This window comes from Stegostoma tigrinum, chromosome 17, assembly GCF_030684315.1.
Source record: "Stegostoma tigrinum isolate sSteTig4 chromosome 17, sSteTig4.hap1, whole genome shotgun sequence".
Taxonomy (NCBI): Eukaryota; Metazoa; Chordata; class Chondrichthyes; order Orectolobiformes; family Stegostomatidae; genus Stegostoma; species Stegostoma tigrinum.
The window spans coordinates 33,385,438-33,405,528 of NC_081370.1; the positions used below are offsets into that span (position 1 = coordinate 33,385,438).

At 42.0% G+C, this 20,091-nt stretch overlaps 1 protein-coding gene across 11 annotated transcripts in view; it reads right to left on the reverse strand.

Moving 5' to 3' along the window:
• The window catches only part of plekha7b (pleckstrin homology domain containing, family A member 7b), a 442,105-nt gene that overhangs the window by 67,666 nt on the left and 354,348 nt on the right, over positions 1–20,091 (reverse strand). For 8 of the 11 annotated variants that reach the window (XM_048545394.2, XM_059652058.1, XM_059652059.1 and 5 more), the window contains 4 exons: positions 18,309–18,828; positions 17,378–17,464; positions 14,309–14,428; positions 12,706–12,759 (listed from right to left, as the gene is read on the reverse strand). In XM_048545394.2, coding sequence (XP_048401351.2) covers positions 12,706–12,759; positions 14,309–14,428; positions 17,378–17,464; positions 18,309–18,828 — 781 coding nt within the window. The remainder of the gene's footprint in view (positions 1–12,705; positions 12,760–14,308; positions 14,429–17,377; positions 17,465–18,308; positions 18,829–20,091) is intronic. The other 3 variants (XM_048545396.2, XM_048545398.2, XM_048545397.2) reach the window with 1 other exon arrangement.

Consider the following 20,091-nt stretch of genomic DNA (forward strand, 5'->3'; position numbering starts at 1 on the left):
CTTTGAGACATTTTGTCATGCTAAGGTATTTTATAAAGACAAGGCATTATTATTGTTGGGACTTCTGCCAAACCTGCGCATGAACTGTTACAATGCTGTAACAGACTCTGCCACTAGAGGGTAGCTCTCGTCCACAGAACATGACCACGAGGATATGGTTGCCAGAATTTACCATCCCGTATTATTGTTGATCTGGAACACACATTCTCAGTCAGAATAGGAAAGCAAAACTCCAAAAAGCTGGATTGCTTGTTCCAAAGGATCTCCTATAATACCACTGGTAGTCACGCGTACTAGCCCAAGCAATTGGAACAACTCATTTCCAGCGTCCGGGTTTAAACATGTTTTACTGAACCTTTTTGCTGGGTAATATATAAATTTATTTCAAAATCATAACAAAAGTCAATTTTCTCTGAGTCAATATAAGCAAAAATTCTAGAAAAACATCAATTTTAAAATTAAAGTTGCACTGATAAATCACAGTGTACTGCTGAAATTTCACTGACTTGAAAGTGGTCTTCAATAAATTCAATGTGCCAAAGTGAAAGATACTGAACCTATTTCTCACCGTCCAGCTAAAACTGCCACCTCGCCCCGCGTTTCAACATTCTCTCCTCTGAACAAGTTTTCGACTAGATAATTCCAAAAGCAGAAATTGAATACATAAACTGAGTACGTAGGGCTGCCAAGGAGTGCACATCTGATATATAAAATCAGATTGACTTTAGTAACAAAATAATTGCAGCACTGAATGGGGGAAAAATAGCATGTGCTTTTTACTTCAGAACTGTGAAGAGGCAACATAATCTACCTCAGAAGCGTTAGGAGATAGCAAGAAAAAATGATAGTTGTTAAAGATGTACTTGATTGGCTCAACTTTGTTAAGTTGATGTATGGAGTACAAAGTTGTGCTTAGCTTTTCTAACACACTGGTTAGACCTCAACTGGAGACTTGTGCTTGATGCAGGGCACCACAGTGTAAAACAAAAGACATCAAGGTCTTGGAGAAAGCACAGAGCAAGTTCAAGTGGAATGCTTCGCTTAAATCCAAGAACTAGGATCGCTCCAATTCAGGACAGAGATTTGTTCAAGGCTTTCAAAACTTAGAAGGGATTTGACAGTTTAGCTAATGCAGTTGGCTAAAATAAAACCATAACCTTGTAGCCATTTACTGTACAGAACCCCCTTCCACAAAGTGTGGGGAGCAAGATAGATTTTGGCTTAACTAGGACGTTGTCCAATGTTGAACAGTTAGCTAATATTTATGCATAACAAATGACCACATGAACTGCATGAGATCTGATTGTTGTAATCATTTTCTACCAAGAATTAGGAGCTTTCAGGAAAAATAAAGAAAACTGGAAGTACAATTACCAACACTTTGAGGAATTTGTTTCTAACATTTTGTACAGGAGGAAGTTGCCATTGCATCGAGAGAAATCAAGAATTTAAATTGGATGACTGAGTGTTGCACACTGTTCTTTCATCCCTTGAAATGCTCATGTCAAAATAAACTGATGGGGTAGGAGTAACTTGGCAGTGGGAGTGCTGCGTGAAATGACTTTGCACAACAGTGGTCTAAATCTTGGGAAGGAATTTGTAATACGTAAAGCTACGGACAAGTTTCCACATGGTAGACTGGTTCGTAAGATGGATCACATGGCGGGGGGGGGGGGGGGGGGGGGGGGGGGGGTGGTGGGGGCTAAGCCAACTGGATACAAAATTGGCCTGAAGTTAAGAGACAGAGGGTGGTGGTGGGGTGTTGTTTTGCAGATTGGAGGCCTGTGACCAGCACTGTGCCACAAGGACTGGTGCTGGGTCCACTGCGTTCCATCATTTATACAGGTGATTTTGATGCAAATATAGGACACATTGTTAGTAAGTTTGCGGATGACACCAAAACACGGTGTAGTGCACAGTGCAGAAGATTATCTCAGAGTACGACAAGGCCTCGATCAAGCGGGTCAATGGGCTGAGGAGTGACAGATGGAATTTAATTTAGATAAATGTGAGGTGTGGCATTTTGGTAAGGCAAAGCAAGGCAGGACTTTCTCCACTTAATGGTGGGGCTCTGGAGGATGTTGCCAACCAAAAAGACTTAGAGGTGCAGGTGCGTAGCTCCATGCAAGTGGAGTCACAGGTGGACGGAGGGTGAAGGAAGCATTTGGCATGTTTGCCTTCAATGATCAGAGCATGGGGTATAGGAGTCGGCATCATATTGTGGCTGTACAAGACACTGGTGATGCCATTTTTGGAAAACTGCACCAGTTCTTACCACTCTTCTATAGGGAGGATGCTGTTAAACTTGAGAGGGTGCAGAAAAGATTTGTAAGGATGTTGCTGGGACCAGAGGGGTTGAGTTACAGGGAAAGGCCGAACAGGCTGGGACGTCCATCCTCTGGAGTACCAGAGCCTGATGGGGACTTTGTAAAGTTTATAAAATCATGAAGGGCATGGATAGGGTGAATAGGCAAGGTCTTTCTCCCCCTGTGGACAGGGGGGGGGGGGTGCGGGGGGAAATCAAAAACTAGATGGTGAGATGGGAAAGATTTAAAGAGAGCCCTCTGCAGACGGTGGTGCGTGTCTGGAACGAGCTGCCAAAGGAAGTGGTGGAGGCTGGTACAATTCCTCCGATTAAAAAGGCATCTAGATTGGTGTATGAAAAGGAAGAGTTTAGATGGACAAGGGCCAAATGCTGGTAAAATGGGACAAGGTCAGATTGGGATATCTGGTCGGCACAGATGAGTTGGGCCAAAGGGTTGTGTACGACTCGGAATCTATATCAAGACTTTGTTGTTTGATTATTGTCAAAATTGCTGCAGAGTTCGAACAAAATGTACCGGGGGGGGGGGGGGGGGGGGGGGGGGTTAGTGTGGGTCTAGCTTGAGACAAAACTATGGGAATGTGAAATTGCAAGAATTTTTCAGGAGATGTTGCTCCGGGACACTCAGGAAAACAAAGCTTAAAACAAAAATCTCCTATCCTATACATCTACCACGCAAGTGAAAAGTGCATATCACACAAGTGCACAGACAAGGAAAGACACATTGCACACATCCGACAGAAGGTGAATAACAGGAGGAGAGATTTAAGGTTCTTGGCCAAGAGGCAAAATCTACTTGAGGAAAACATTTTGTTTTAAAAAAATTGCAAGCTGATATGACTTGATTGCAATAATCCAGCTGAAACGTTGATGGAAGAAATGGTGATAATGTTGTTCAATCGGAAATTGGACAAGTAATCGAAAACGGAAACGTTGTTAGGGATGGGGAATTAGCAGGTGAATGGTAGTCATTAGATAGGTTTTCCAAAAAGCAGGAAAAGTACAATGGACTCAGACATCTTTCCATAATGGATCACACTGTCTTACCATGAGACATAGAAACTGAAGTACGCTACCAGCCTATTGAGTCTGCTTTGCCTTTCAGTGAAGCCATGGCTGATCTGATCATCCTCAATTCTACTTTCCTGACTTTTCCCACAACCCTTAGTACTCTAACTAATTAAAATCTGTCTGTCTTGAATATTCTTAATGATTCAACCTCCACACCATCAGAGAGGGAATTCCTCCTCATTGTAGTCTTAAATGTGCAACCCCTTTCTTATTCTGAGATTATGACCTTTGGTCTTAGATTCTCCCACAAGGGGAAACAACCTTCCTGCATCTACCGTATCAAGTCCTTTAAGAATAGATGTTTCAATAAGATCTTCTTTCATTCTTCTAAATTCCAATGAGTACAAAACAACCTACTCACCCTCACATCACAAGACAGTCTCTGCATACCCACTTTTAGCCTAATGAGCCTTGTCTGGACTGACTCTGACATCACTAATAAAAACACTGTTTCTCTACAACATTTGAAAGACATCTGGATGGGTCTATGAACAGGAAAGATTTAGAAGGTTATGGGCCAAATGCTGGCAAATGGGACTAGATTCATATAGGTTCTGCTCAGCATGGATGAGTTTGACCAAAGAGTCTGTTTCCGTGCTATATATATGTATGACTGTAAATACTTTATATTCAATATTCCTCGGAGGGCTCCAGTTTTGAGGGATTTTGGGAAATGGTTTTATTTGAAATTTTGTGGACATACCTGAAGTGGGTTGATTTTGAAGAGGCCATTAAGAGTTTGCTGTTGATATTGACCTTTTTATATAAGCTAGAGCCCCTAGAAATCACACAACTAGTGATAACATTTTGCTTTGTTGCAGACCAAGCTGAGGCTGTTTTTAAACAACAATTGGCTTAACAGGTGGAAGGAAGTTGGCCAAGAATCAGCAGAACTAGAGGGAGGCTTGCCTCGTCGATCTCTCCTAATTCTGAAAAAAAACTCAGTTCAGAGTGAAACGTATTTGTTCTTTTGAAAGAGCGATTGAAAGAACATCTCAAAACTGTATTTTTGCATTTGCAAGGCAGAGACAACCGTGCATATTTAGTGACTTGACTACACATTGCTGAGCAGCAAAGCCACAGATTTCAGAACAAGCCATGCTTTATCCTTTAGGTCAATGGATTATTCATGAAAGTAAAGTTGTTTTTTTCAGAAAGGCAATAACTGAAGAAAAATTGCTTGGTCCCTTTTTTTCCTGAAGCCCGTGAGCTTTTATGGTTCTGTACCACTGCGTTTCCTAATTATCACACCTTTATTCAATAAGCTTTCCTTCTGATAATAAACCCATAATTATGCTCATTAAGAACTCCTGGCTGATGGGTTTTTTTTGTTAATCTGTCAGGATTTAGGTCCGTAATTGGTCATCTTGGCAACTGGGAAAAGTATTTTTATTTTATCTTGTGACACATGGAGTAGTGGGACTAGTATTTCTGTAGCCTGGTGCAGATTTGTATGAAATGCTATAGGTTTATCAATTTAACAAGGTTAAAACATCAAATTAATTAACAAGTTAATTCCATGTCGATGGAATGTGATTTTAATGACACCCGTTCTCCCTTCTGCGTATGTTTCAAGTTCTCATTTCCATACTTTTTTAAAGGCAGATAAATGCTTAAACAGAAATGTAATTGTTAATTATTAACTAGTTAAAATTATCAACAAACATGCTAAATTTGAAAGAAGTTGGCATTTTTTCTACAGCAAAATAATCTGAATGGTGGTACTCATGGATCACTATAAGTGGGGAATACACAACAAAAATTACAACACAAACAGCAATAAAATATGCACAAATCACGTTCATGAAGCAGTACTCAAAAACACTAACACGCCCAGAAACCAATCTGACTTGCACTGTGCAGCAAAGCACAAGCAGAGAAAACAATGGTCAAGCATATCATAGCAAAAGCCACACACACGTGTGGAAAATCAAGTTGCTCTTTCATTTCCTATCTTCAACTGAATTATAAGCAACTCATAGAACAAGTCTTTTTTTTAAAATGAAATTTGTCAATTTTCTTTTGACATTTTAGTCCTGAAGACATGAATTCCTATACATGCGTAATGGTCTCCCTTCTAATGCCTTGTGAAATGGCCAAGAGCTTCAAGTGAGATCAGTAGACTATTTGGCCTTATGTGACTGGTTCTACTCAGCATTTGTAGACCCAAATTTCTAACAACAGCTACTCCAAAGTAATCAACTGCTGCCATTGCTGTTTTCACCTTCACTAACTAAAGGCATTGTAGCTAACTGCAGCACCTCCAAAGTTTCTTTGGATTAGATAAGTTCAGTAAGCTAAGTGAATTTTTCACTCAAGAGCCATTGAGAAAAAACACTTGCTGCCTTGCAACAGATCTCTGAAAAGATTTAATAGCAAAAAAAACTGTTGCTATGATTGGAATGAAGGGGAATGGGAAGGGCTCCCAATGGAACTTATGTACTGGCAAAGACCAACTGGGCTGAATCACCTGGTTTGACACAGTAGATCAACGTAATTAGTCTGCAAACATTTTGGGCTGAATCGTGCTTTTTCTGGACTAAGTCCAAGTTGCACCAATTTCTTTGGAGGGTTTTTAAGCCATGAGGCCCAACAAATTCTCTCACTATCTTAGCAAACTAAGTGCATTAACTACCTACACAGTCCCCATGTTCGACTGACCTAATTTTAACATGCACTATTGCCAGAACGGCTCACCACTCAGCAGGTAGCTAAAAGACCAGCATCCCTTGCATAATAATAAAATGTGAGGCTGGATGAACACAGCAGGCCCAGCAGCATCTCAGGAGCACAAAAGCTGACGTTTCGGGCCTAGACCCTTCATCAGAGAGGGGGATGGGCTGAGGGTTCGAGAATAAATAGGGAGAGAGGGGGAGGCAGACCGAAGATGGAGAGAAAAGAAGATAGGTGGGGAGGAGAGTATAGGTGGGGAGGTAGGGAGGGGATAGGTCAGTCCTGGGAAGACGGACAGGTCAAGGAGGTGGGATGAGGTCAGTAGGTAGGAGATGGAGGTGCGGCTTGGGGTGAGAGGAAGGGATGGGTGAGAGGAAGAACAGGTTAGGGAGGCAGAGACAGGTTGGACTGGTTTTGGGATGCAGTGGGTGGAGGGGAAGAGCTGGGCTGGTTGTGTGGTGCAGTGGGGGGTGGGGACAAACTGGGCTGGTTTTGGGATGCGGTGGGGGAAGGGGAGATTTTGAAGCTGGTGAAGTCCACATTGATGCCATTAGGCTGCAGGGTTCCCAAGCGGAATATGAGTTGCTGTTCCTGCATCCTTCGGGTGGCATCATTGTGGCACTGCAGGAGGCCCATGATAGACATGTCATCTAAAGAATGGGAGGGGGAGTGGAAATGGTTTGCGACTGGGAGGTGCAGTTGTTTATTGCGAACTGAGTGGAGGTGTTCTGCAAAGCGGTCCCCAAGCCTCCACTTGGTTTCCCCAATGTAGAGGAAACCACACCGGGTACAATGGATACAATATACCACATTGGCAGATGTGCAGGTGAACCTCTGCTTAATGTGGAAAGTCATCTCGGGGCCTGGAATAGGGGTGAGAGAGCTGGTGTGGGGGCAAGTGTAGCATTTCCTGCAGTTGCAGGGGAAGGTGCCGGGTGTGGTGGGGTTGGAGGGCAGTGTGGAGCGAACAAGGGAGTCACGGAGAGAGTGGTCTCTCCGGAAAGCAGACAAGGGTGGGGATGGAAAAATGTCTTGGGTGGTGGGGTCGGATTGTAGATGGCGGAAGTGTCGGAGGATGATGCGGTACCACACCCCCAACCTCCGGATACAACGCATCATCCTCCGACACTTCCGCCATCTACAATCCGACCCCACCACTCAAGACATTTTTCCATCCCCACCCTTGCCTGCTTTCCGGAGAGACCACTCTCTCCGTGACTCCCTTGTTCGCTCCACACTGCCCTCCAACCCCACCACACCCGGCACCATCCCCTGCAACTGCAGGAAATGCTACACTTGCCCCCACACCACCTCCCTCACCCCTATCCCAGGCCCCGAGATGACTTTCCATATTAAGCAGAGGTTCACCTGCACATCTGCCAATGTGGTGTACTGCATCCACTGTACCCGGTGTGGCTTCCTCTGCATTGGGGAAACCAAGCGGAGGCTTGGTGACCGCTTTGCAGAAAACCTCCGCTCGGTTCGCAATAAACAACTGCACCTCCCAGTCGCAAACCATTTCCACTCCCCGTCCCATTCTTTAGATGGCATGTCCATCATGGGCCTCCTGCAGTGCCACAATGACGCCACCCGAAGGTTGCAGGAACAGCAACTCATATTCCGCTTGGGAACCCTGCAGCCCAATGGTATCAATGTGGATTTCACCAGCTTCAAAATCTCCCCTTCCCCCACCGCATCCCAAAACCAGCCCAGTTTGTCCCCTCCCCCCACTGCACCACACAACCAGCCCAGCTCTTCCCCTCCACCCACTGCATCCCAAAACCAGTCCAACCTGTCTCTGCCTCCCTAACCTGTTCTTCCTCTCACCCATCCCTTCCTCCCACCCCAAGCCGCACCTCCATCTCCTACCTACTAACCTCATCCCGCCTCCTTGACCTGTCCGTCTTCCCTGGACTGACCTATCCCCTCCCTACCTCCCCCCCATCTTCTTTTCTCTCCATCTTCGGTTTGCCTCCCCCTCTCTCCCTATTTATTCCAGAACCCCCACCCCATCCCCCTCTCTGAAGAAGGGTCTAGGCCCGAAACGTCAGCTTTTGTGCTCCTGAGGTGCTGCTGGGCCTGCTGTGTTCATCCAGCCTCACATTTTATTATCTTGGATTCTCCAGCATCCGCAGTTCCCATTATCACAGTATCCCTTGCATGCTGTGCAGTAGAAAGAGCACTGAAAATCTGACCTGCTCTGCTGATTGACAGACAGAAACCTCTTATGTCAGAGAGGAGGAGATGGTACCACCACTCTCCAACAGGGAGTCTGAGGTCCTGGTCAATGGGGTGGTGCAAAAGGAGTTCCAGCCCCTTTCCAGGTGACAGGCAGAGCCGATCATGCCACCAGATCCTGGCAGCTTGGTCAGTGGTCACCAGCTCAGTCACTGCTGATGCCATAGTATGGCATGACCAGCAATGCCATAAGAAGGTCAATAATATTCTCCATTGTGCTAGGATTATGTAACACCTCTCTTTGCCACTGCACACACCTCCCATCAGGCTCAGGCTTGCTACACTCATTACTGTCCACAACATCTTCCTTCATCCGTGCTCATCCACAACAACCCCAACACAAATAAAAAAAAACTTGGTTTCTGCAAGGGCTAAGCATTACCCCAGGATAACTCACCTACAGCAGAAGCAGCACTGGCCATGCCCTCCAATTGCTCCTCACTCAATTCCTCCCTTTCTTTAAATCCAGGAGAAAACAACCATACAGACTGGCTTTGCCCTGTAGAAGTGATTGGGGCGCAGCTCCAGGCCCCTCACTCCCTACAAAAAGGGGGTCCTGCTCTTCACTGGAGAAGAGCAAGAGCAGTTCTGTGAGGATGCCAAGACATTTACACATGGCTAAATAACTAAGTACCACTCTCTGTTCCACTACAACTGTCACAGCAACCCTGCTGTCAGTCTCATTCATTTCATGCCACTTGTAAAATGTTGTCCATGATGTATTTTCTCTCGTATTTTTCAGGTACACCCAGCATCATTGAACTCCAGAGAGAAATCCATGACTCTCCCAGGAGCCACCTCCTCAACTCCCTAGCAGGAAAAAATATACCGAGGCCTCAGAAGAAGCATCAAAGCCACCTCGTGCATTCCCCATCAGGGTAGTTACAGACACCTCACTAGGAATATTATGCCTAGAAAACAGGAGAGTACAGTCTGACAAACAAGCTCACCCTGAAAGCTCTGCAGCAGGCCGAGGAAAAAACACCCCACGGGCTCTGCCGGAGATTAGGCCACCTGCTCAGTCCCAGGAAGGAGAGGACCCTGTGCTGTCAACAATCGGAAACTTTATCCACATGCACAAGCAGGAAGAGTGGCAGCAGACAGCAGTGTGAAACACACTGACCCTCATTGCCCAATGCAGCAAGCTATGCAACCAGTTGCCACAGAGGGGCAGGTTTAGTTCCCTCAGGATCAACGGTATGGCAACAGGGAGACAGGGCACTTGGTATGCAATATCATTGTTCCTTCCTGTCAAGGAGAGACAGCGTGGTGCCAGGATGCTCCCAGCCAAACAAGGAAATGACACAGTCGCTCAAAAGTCTCCTCTCGGGGAACACCCATGGTTGATGTACTGTGCACCTCCACCCTCCCATTCTCCCTCCCTCCAACCCTTGGAAGTTCACACTAAGGAGAGTTCGCTGACTTCTGGCAACATAGGTGCCCTGGGGTCACTCAAACAAAACGTTCAGGTCCAACAGTTTCCATTAGCAAACAAGCTCCCTCAATCCCAGGTGTGGAACCAGGGACACCACTAAGATGTAGTAGGAGCAAGGGGAGGAAGGTGACCTACCAAGTTTACTTTGATAGCACAGCTGACATTGGATGGTGAATAATTTCGTACTTTACAAAAATTTCATGCCCACAGATGATATCCCTTGGATGGGCGCCTGGGCTAAACGGCCCGCTACATCGTGTGGAAGCAAGAGGATCAATGTGTGTACATGGTAATGGATCAGCTTAATACCTGACAACTGCTTCATACAACATTCCTATACTTTTGTGGCCTGTGTTCAAAAGTCTAGCTGTCAATGGGTTGCCTGGCAGTTTCTGTAGCATGGAGGTGCAATGTACAAAAGGAACAATGCATTGGAATGGCCAGGGAATAGGGACTTGCAAGTCTGTGTAATCGGACGCATACCATGCATAGCAATGTTCTTTTCCTTTAAAAGTTCTAAAATTGGTGAATGCTGCAGCTGCCTTCCAAAAGAAAAGTTAAGTTAATTGGCATGCCCACTTGGTGCGGGCACAGCCTTTTTTGTTCCCACTGCACACTTTCAAATTCACAACGCAAGGTGATAGCAAGTGCTGCTCAGCTAGTGGTTTCCACCCCTGAAGTTTCTGACAGCCGCTCCATAAAGTTTCACAGCTCCCCTAGTAACCACCCAACTGCACACCTTTCCCACCCAGCCCCTGGCATAGCAAGTGACCAATCCCAGTGATACTTCATTGTTTCCCCATTGTCTACTCCCACCCACAGCCCCTTGCAGCCAGAGTACTCTCGACTGTAGTCAAATATCTATCTGACATGACTCTCTTCCCAGGCGAGCTTTACCATGACACCACGTACGGATACTGTTGTCCTCCCTGCCCAATTGTCTTCCACCCTTGCCCCAGCCCACGGTCCTCACTCCCGAAGACTAACTTGCTGAGTCTCAATCCCGCATTAATGGCCCCTTTGACCCCAACCACCAATCCCATTTTCTTCTTGGTTTTCTGCACCAGCCAAGTGCGGCCATTCCCACAAGTGAACTGCCCCAGCTGACTGTGACCACAAGTCGATTGGTAGCTGTATGTTTCCCTGAACATATTAGCCTTACTCTCACCCTATACCACGTACAGCACTCACTATGACACACACCTCCAACTAAGAACATTTAGTGTACATCTAACTACGGCCAATCCCATTGATTTACTATGCTAGTACCCCCAAGCTGATGGCAGTTTCCATGGACTTTGTTGAGAGTTACTCCCCCTAGCTTTTGCAATGCAAGCCTGTGCTTCCAAAACACCCTGCCTGTTTGACACAGAGATGCCATGATAGGGTAGCATATGCTGGATCCCAATGACCACGGACAAAGGATGGGCACAACTGGTGCCCATGGATCTTGGTTGGGGAGCCTGTTTGACAAAACAGAACGAGGACATTGATTAGTGCAGGTAGGAGCTGAAGTTGCTATGCATCCACTCCTGTTTTCATGTTAAATTTTCTTGACAAATGGCAAGTCGTGGTGTTGTTTTAATGAGATGGAAAATGTTTCAGGTGTATCTTCATTGTGTGAAGTCCATTTGTATAGAATGATTACCAGGCAATCCTGGATGTGATAAACATTAGTTTGTGTGCAAAAGGAAGTTAATGTACTGAAGCATAATCTCAGTATGAGGAACTCTAGAAGTGTGAATTTGGAAAATGACTCTCTTAAATTTACAAGTAAATGGATCAGTGATGCTTAATATTAAAATACATACCGAGTTACAAGCAAGAGTTCCAATCTGAGGAATTAAATCCATTAGTCAGAACATCTACCAATGCTGTCCAGTCATGGACTACCTCATTATGCAAAAGCCAGCAGCTTGCTAGTTAATAAAGAGTTCACCCATATTTCAACCAGATATTTAAGTGGCCATTGACTGTGAAGTGTGAACAGGCTTTGTTAAATGGCAAGTAAAATTTCATGATAGTTAACAGCAAACATTCAGCGGTACAATGACAAGAAGAAATTTTAATTGCTGCTGTATTTGATCCAATTTTGCAACATTCCTGTAAAATATTCAAATGGCTGCAAATTCTGATTATGTGTCATTCATTTGGATCAGTTAGTTGTAATTTTTAAGTTAGAGATCAAGTGGTGAATCTGGAATGTGACTAAGGAATCAGGGCTTCATGGTCGTGGCTAAAGAAGTTCCAAAATATTACAACTCAGAAAGGAGTTTAACAAAGAGTTTTCTGAACAGATAGGAATTTGCAACATTTTAGAATGTTATAAACTTTCCCAACATAGAAGTAGAAAATTGAACACCTTGCTCTTAAACAAATGTCATTTCAATTAAGTTCTAAATACAGCTCATTAAGTTGGGAACAAAAATGCTTTGATAGAATTTAAGTTGTGGAAATATGGAAGAATATTCCATGCATGGCTAGAATAATTAAAGTATCAATTTCTGCAAACATCTAAGAAAATTAGTTCAAATTTGAAACAGCTTGCTATCAAGTACTTGACAGGGGTTATGTTAGAATTGTGATATAGTTGAAAATTGTGGACTTAGAATTGGTTGTAAGTTAACAGATGTGCTGAGTTACAGGGACCTGATCCACAAACATGATTTGTTTGTAGTTTTGAATTACTTAGATGCTCAGGAAACTAATGACATCATGGGACTACATAGCCTGAAACTAGCACACGATTATTAAAACATAATGGGTAGATTGATAACATATACTAAATACACATTCTTAGACAAATGACTTTCGGTCAACTCACTGAATGGCAGTAATAGGGAGAAACCGAGAGAGATAGAATGCATGAAATACAGAAGAGCAGATTAGCGATAAAAAGGACTAGATGGTCATAAGAGAGCAGCGAAACAGACAGCACAGAAGAGGCAATAATTGTGGGTCCAACCTTTAGATCGAGGTACTCCAGGTTCTTCTTTAGTTGCATATATGTGTCATCAGCCTGACATTGTAGATGAGAAAATGAAGATGCACAATTACAATCAATAATTTATCAAATACACAAAATATTTTTTATCCCCTTAACTCAAAATATCTCAATAGAAAAATAGGAATCCACTGCATAATGCACTTCCAGAACTTTGAACAGATCAGTTTCTTATAGAAAAGTTTCTCAGTCTTGGTTTATTTTCCACATAGTTACAGGACTGAGTCATTAAACTTAATCCAAATGTATGTATAAAACAGAAGCTTTTAAATTGCTGAAAATTCAAAGCTCTGGATTTCAGCTATTCACAAGCAAGCTTGCACACACATAAATCAATGCTATGCACACTTTCATCAGCTTCTGCCCCAAAAATTTGAGTATAGCTAAAATGGCAGGTTATAAAAGAAGGCTTTTTTAAAAAAATCTGCTCTTCAATAATATAAGTAACAGTTCAACAGTTCACATAGCAACATTCACAGGACAGGTGCTGAGCAGTCAGGCAGGAACTCAGTTTTGAAACCACGCTGCAGTATTTTACTTAATAAGAGAGTATAGGATCACCTTTCAGGGAACAGAATATTTGAGTGCAATTTCTTTTTTTCTATATGGCAATAAAATATTAGAGAGAAGTAAGTGATCAAACGGTCATTGCCATTTGTTTTCCAGTCAATCAGTGGACACTTCTCCCAACAAGTATTCCAGCAGAATAAAATGTAATGTAAACAGTTAAATTATATTTATTTTTATAAATCCTCAGAAAAAAAGTTTTACAGTTGGGATGTGTGAAATTCGATTTATTTACAGGGTAATTGTGATTGTAGTCCCTTAATATTGTTAAATTGACAAAGAGTCATCTAACTCCAACTGCAGGACACTTTGTGTCCAAGTTCAAACACCGGAACTTTATAATGGATAACAGATTGTTGATTTCAGAAAGAGCAATGCTAAATCTGATTTTGGTTTCTGCTTCCATCCACTCAAACTGCTGCAATTTTTTTTCCCCTCAGAAGGAAAAACTCCTACTGGGACATGGTACTGAGAGCATGGACTGCCTCATGGCGCCTCATCTAATTGCTTGCTTACAGTTGTAGACCTACATGCATTGGCAAAGACTGAACCTTTCTTCTCCTGCAGCGTCAATCTCTGGCTATTAATTAAGGGTCAGAAACTTGATACCGTTTTTCCTGTCCTTGCTTTTATTGGTTGAGCCAGAAGAGGTCCAAATTTGAAACTAAAATCCATAAACTCATTATAGAGTCATGTACAGTCAAATACTCTGTTGCAACATTAGCAAAACTATGTGCAGGACATAATTTGTTTTGTGGGAAATACAGAGCAAAATAAGATCAATACACATTACCAATGACATTTGGGTAATGATCTAGCTTGATACGCAATGGGAATAAATGGCTGAAGCTGGATCTGCTGGTTATGGTTTGTATACGTGAACATTTAAAATAAAAATTATTGTACAGCCACAAAAAGCATACAACAGCTAACTTCATGAAGCATTCTGGGACAAACAGCCACATCGAGTGACATTTTGAGCCAATCAGCAGCTGACCTGATGGTTGGATTGGCTCAGCCTGTTTAGTTGTAACTGGGTAAAAGTATGATTTCGAACATTAGCCAGCTTGGATTGATGTCTCCGTAATCGGATGAGCAGTAAAGTTAGTTCTTCTGGCTGCAGGTAATAGTTAGTCATAAAGGGAGGTATTAGCAATTCAAATATGTTACTCCAACTCGGAGGCACTCTACCTATGATCACAATCAATATCACATCAGAAGCGTTTAAGATGATTGACTTGATTCCATTTTGTATCTAAATGGCATTAATCCAAAAAAAAATATGCTGAAATCCCCAAAAGATATTTATAAAACATCTTTTTCCTTCTGAAACAGGTTAAGTAGCATTATACTTTAAATTTTCTTTAAGTATTTTGTCCTGTTTGAGCAATAAATTAAATGGATTCTTGCTGAAAGACATTTTGTCCCAGCTATTTATCTTGTACTTATCAGGACATTCACAAGAATACCATTGGAAAGGAGAAGAACACCTTATACCGTACGAGCAAATATGGATTGTTTGGTTGGTAAGTGGGCTCTGACTGGGAGTGTGTTGCCACGGGCCACATACTAGGTAGATGATAAGTTATGATGGCTCCCAAGCTTTGCATAAATTTAAACCCGGCAGGATTATGCAGTTTGTTCAATGTATTGCACTCAAGAATGAACTACAGAATAGCTTCCACATATTTTGTTGATGTGAAACAGGCACAACGTATGGTCATTGTTTGTGCCTGTGAGTAATACTTTTATGTGTATAAATATGTATAAGTTCAAGCACATGCAGGTGCATTACACTGTAAGATCAAATAACAATTAGTTGTCAACAACATTTGTAGCATTCATGATTATTTAGTAAATATCCAGTTGCAAATCACATCACATGTTGGATACAGTTTTGTGAGCATGAACTGGTCGGGTATGATCAGTGCCTTGCCTGTTGTGAATAGACATAAGGCAAGCCAGTATTCAGGGCATACAGCCTACAGACATAGCATCATACAAAGCTTAATTTCACATCCCATTTTCCTCATTTGAGAGGTAGGCTGAACATTTTTTTTTGGTTTGACATCAGCATCCGATTAGGCACAAAAGCCAATATTATTACAACTGCATTGTAGTAATATCAAACTGGCATTTTCACCAGTTAGTCAAAATGAAATATTTTTTCAGACGCTGATGTAGACCAAGGACTTTGCTGTGCCAGAGGAAGGTGTATGCCAGTTCATAAGTTTACATGGTACACGGTCAGAAATGATTTAATCAAGGCAGCCATTATCTCTCAGAATGGCGTTGGGCTACACTACTTAGGAATCAAGCTTGCACAGTAAGAAAATTGGCCAAACCTTATTAACGAGATTGTCAACAGACCCATCTTACAGTGTGTGGAGCTGTAGGAATCCTGATGCATATACAGATGAGTGAAGGTAGGCTGGTGGGAGTCAAATGCACTATCTTAAAACAGCAGTATCCACACATGATGGGATTCGTGATTAGGTATTTGCTAAATAATCCTAAGTATGGCAGAAATGACAACCAATTCAAGATTGCCAGATTCACAGTGCAGTCCACTTACATACATGAAAGTTACATTTATTAATATCCTTTTCTTTGCAGGCAGAAAAAGTTATACAGACATTGCACATGTATTAAGTAACAAAATAGGCGACAGCCATTTTCTGTTTCATTCTTCAGGGCAATGCCTTGACCAATCTAAATGAACCGACAAAGCTTGGTAGTCATAGCCAGTCATCATCTAACTGGTGCATTCGCCATGATAACACCTCTATCAATCAGGGCACAGTTGATAACCAATCAGCATTACCTTCTCTTACAGTTCATAAAAAGATGTTGCCCTTTATATTGGTATTTCTTGTGAATGCCCAGATGAGCACAAGACCAAAAGCTTTGATGAAATGTGTCTTTCCTCCAATTTCCTCCTATACTACCAAAAGAACAATTAATCTACGAATCTCAAATCTCCTCACTCACCATTATACACTTCACCATTTTCTCAAACTCTGAATGGATTTTTCTCAGCTGGTTTCAATCGGGCTCCGAAGAATTAAGCACAGCGAGTAATAAATTTATTGAGCTGTTGAAAAGGTTGCCCATTCAGAGTTTACTACACAAAGTCAACAAACTTTGTAAGTGAACAATTCGCCAGGAAATTAAAATTTTCCAAGTATTTTTAATAGAACTAGTGTAAATTAATTGCAATAAAACAGGGAATGCTATATGAAAATAATTTAGGTACACATACAAGAGTGCTGTTATTCTGTGAGATAACAATTGACCATTGATTATTCCCTTTCGTATTTATAAATTGCTTTGATGCACCTATTGAGTACATGTACATTTTCCATTGTGAGACTTAATACTTTGCTCATTCTCTGAAGAGAAAACAAAGCACAGTAACGAATGCTTCAGTTTACAGAAAGCAGTCACCTTTCTGAAAAAAAGCTAAGTGAGCTAGGTGTGGACCTTGACACAATATAGTGGATAAGGAAAAGCTAGGTGGAGGACTTAATAGTGAATTAACAAGTGTTCCACACAAAGCCCGTTTGAGTCATCGTATTTGTAAATGTATCTGCAACAAGTGCGGCTAGTACAGTTCAATTTTGAGTCACATACTGTGAAAATAATGAACTTTTGAATGGTTTGGAATCGTGCAAGAAAAAAAAAGGCCATCTCCAAATGCAACAGAAAATAACTAATCCTCTGTAACTAGCTGTCTACAACTTAACTGCATGTTCAAGTTATTTGGCACAATTATGCTAACATATTGAGTAACAGTACGTAATTCCCTGCAGTGTTTTTAAACACAACTGACTGTTTTAAGTGTTAGCCTTGATTACTCAAATTATGTACACTTAACTGGGAGATTTAATTGAGAATATAATTTGCTATTTAATATCCTCAGATGAAGTTTAGAGATGCAGGATTTACTCTTCAGACCAGAAAGATGATCAAGGAAGCAGTATAATAATGATGATGCAAAGTATTCACTAGTTAAACAATTTTGCAATACAGATATGTAAATATGCGCATTCATAATGGAACTTACGGTCTTTCCATGTAAGCTGGGGGCACTGACAGTGTGTGTCATGTAACCCATGGGAGGCATAGAGCGTCTGTCAACGTGTGCCGAACTCTGCCAAAATATAAAGGAATACCATAAATGACAAAATTACGAAGTTAGATTGCACATTATGGTTAAACAATGAATGACCTAAATTAAATTTATGCTGCATCAGAACTGAGTTTATGACACTCCCATTGTAAAGTAGCCTGTTAATATTCACAGTATAGACTAACTCTTAAGGAATAGACTGTTAGTTGAAGTCTTAGAAGTGTCTGGTCCCAGCAAAGCCATTTTTCAGAAGGAGTCATCCCATTTTGGAAACAACTGAAATACAGGAACTAAATGTCACAACGAGACTTTTTTTAAAAAAAATAGAAAGGAAGAAAATAAAATACAGAAACGCACTGCTAACATTGTGGCTGATATTTTGTACCTCTGCGCTTAACAACCTGTCCAACTAGGTAGACAGAAAAAGCAGACTGGTGAATTTTCCCAATTCACTCAGCTTCTAAGTGTTTTCTCAAGTATTCCACTTTTGTGCAGAAGTGGAAAAAGTGCAGGAATATCACCAATGATAAATTAGTTGGCTGAGTTCGGACGGTGTTTGGGTTACGTAACGGACAACATCTTGCTTTTGAAAGCTTCAGACGCCAGAACGTAGACAGAAATGAACGTCCCATTCAATCATATCTTCCTATGGCATTGACAGCTGAGAAATTTCTACCCAGGATCCATGATCAGGGTCGGATTTTCCAAATCCAACTTTGCTTCTACATCGATTATTTTTGAGATTAGCTAACCCCAGCATATACTCGGGGATCATACGCAGGATTAGTGCATACTTTTATTAATCAATGCATATATGGGAAAAGTACTTGGTCTGTTTTGAAATGATGTAAACCACAGAATTTACCTTTGTCAAAGTGCCACGGGCTCTTCCCGGAGATCCTGATAAGATAATCTCAGCTGGCCTTGTTTCCAAGGGTTTGACGGTGACTCTTTCTGCTGGAGTGTGGGGTCTTCTGGGTGAGAGGGCTTTTGGAGGACCCGGTGGCGGGATGTCGGAGGGAGACGGAGGGACAGAGATCGAACGAGGAACATCAAAGGCAGATTTTGGTAGGCCAGAGTCAAAGTCTGTGGCATGTGAGGGATAGAGCGGAGCAGTTGGGCTGCCATGTTTAAATTGCTGCCTCTGCTGCCACTCATACAGCTGCCATACAGTGCCCTCTTTCGTGGCCTTTCGGTCTTCATTCGACATTTTTAAGTGACTTACGCGGTCCTGGGCATACTTGTAATCACTTGGTAGGTTATGATTTGTACTAGGGTAACTTTCTGAAGGTTGCCCGATATTCTTTGGCAGAGTTTGGTAATTCTCTGGGTAAGGCTGAGGTTGATTTAGTGTACGGTGTGGAAGGGTCTGAGCAACTGCAAGGCTGAAAGAAAATCAAAGCAAAGTAAATGGCAGATCATATATGCCATGCAGAAATGTAGAAATATGCACATATTTTCAATAATAATAATAATAATAATAAATTAATTGTTTACCCCTCAATTTACATGGCAAATCAGGTGAATTGATTTCTATCTCATTGATATTTGAGGGACTTTTATTGCATGCTTTACAATTACCACCTATGCCTAACTTGTCAAAACTTCCACATAACTGAACTACATGTAATATTCACAAGACATATTGAACGTCATGATATTTGTCACATATACACCTTTTTAAATATCCGGTTGTTTCTATAAATCATGTTGTCACCTGTACAATCTTAGTGACAACTCCCCAAGACTTTGAATAAACCTATTGCCAGATACAGGCCAATATTTGATGTCCAGCCCTTGCTGCTCATGGGAAGGGAGTGTACTGCCTTCTTGAACCGGTGCAGTCAATGTGGTGTTGGTTCACCAACAACTCTCTTCGGGATGGAGTTATAGGATTTTGATCCAGTGACAATAACAAGAACAGCTAGTATGTATTCAGGATGGTTTGGGGCTTCTAGGAGAACATGCAGTTTGTTGGCATTCTCATGTAACTATCATTCTTATCCTTCTCAATGATAGTGGTTACAGATTTCAAAACTGCTGACAAGGCAGCCTTCAGTGACCTGCTGTGTTCATCCAGCCTCACATTTTATTATCTTGGATTCTCCAGCATCTGCAGTTCCCATTATCTCTCTCTCTTCAGTGAGCTGCTGTGGTACACCTTGTATGTCGCATCCTGCTGCAACTGTCCATCAGTGGTGGAGGACGTGAATATTTAAATTGGTGAATGGGATACCAATAAAATGGACTGCTTTAGCATGAATAGTGGTGAACTTCTGGAATGTCACTGAACCTGCATGCATCTTGTCAAACGGAGGGTATTGTCTCACAGTCCTGATTTGTGCCTGGCAGATGATCGATAGGCTTTAGTTAGTTAAATAGTGACTTAAAAGCATCAAAGTTTTCATTTAATACCTTAAATAACCCTAAGACAACAGAGCAGAATTGGGCTAATCAGCCCATCGAGTCTGCTTTGGCTATTCAATGACATCATGCTGATCTGATAAACCTCAACTCCATTCTCATGACTTTTCCCAATAATCCTTGATTCCCTTGTTGACTAATTATCTGTCCATCTCAGCCTTAGTTTTAGTTATTGACTCAGCCAACTACTGTTAAAAAAAATTCTGTAGATTCACTACCTTCAG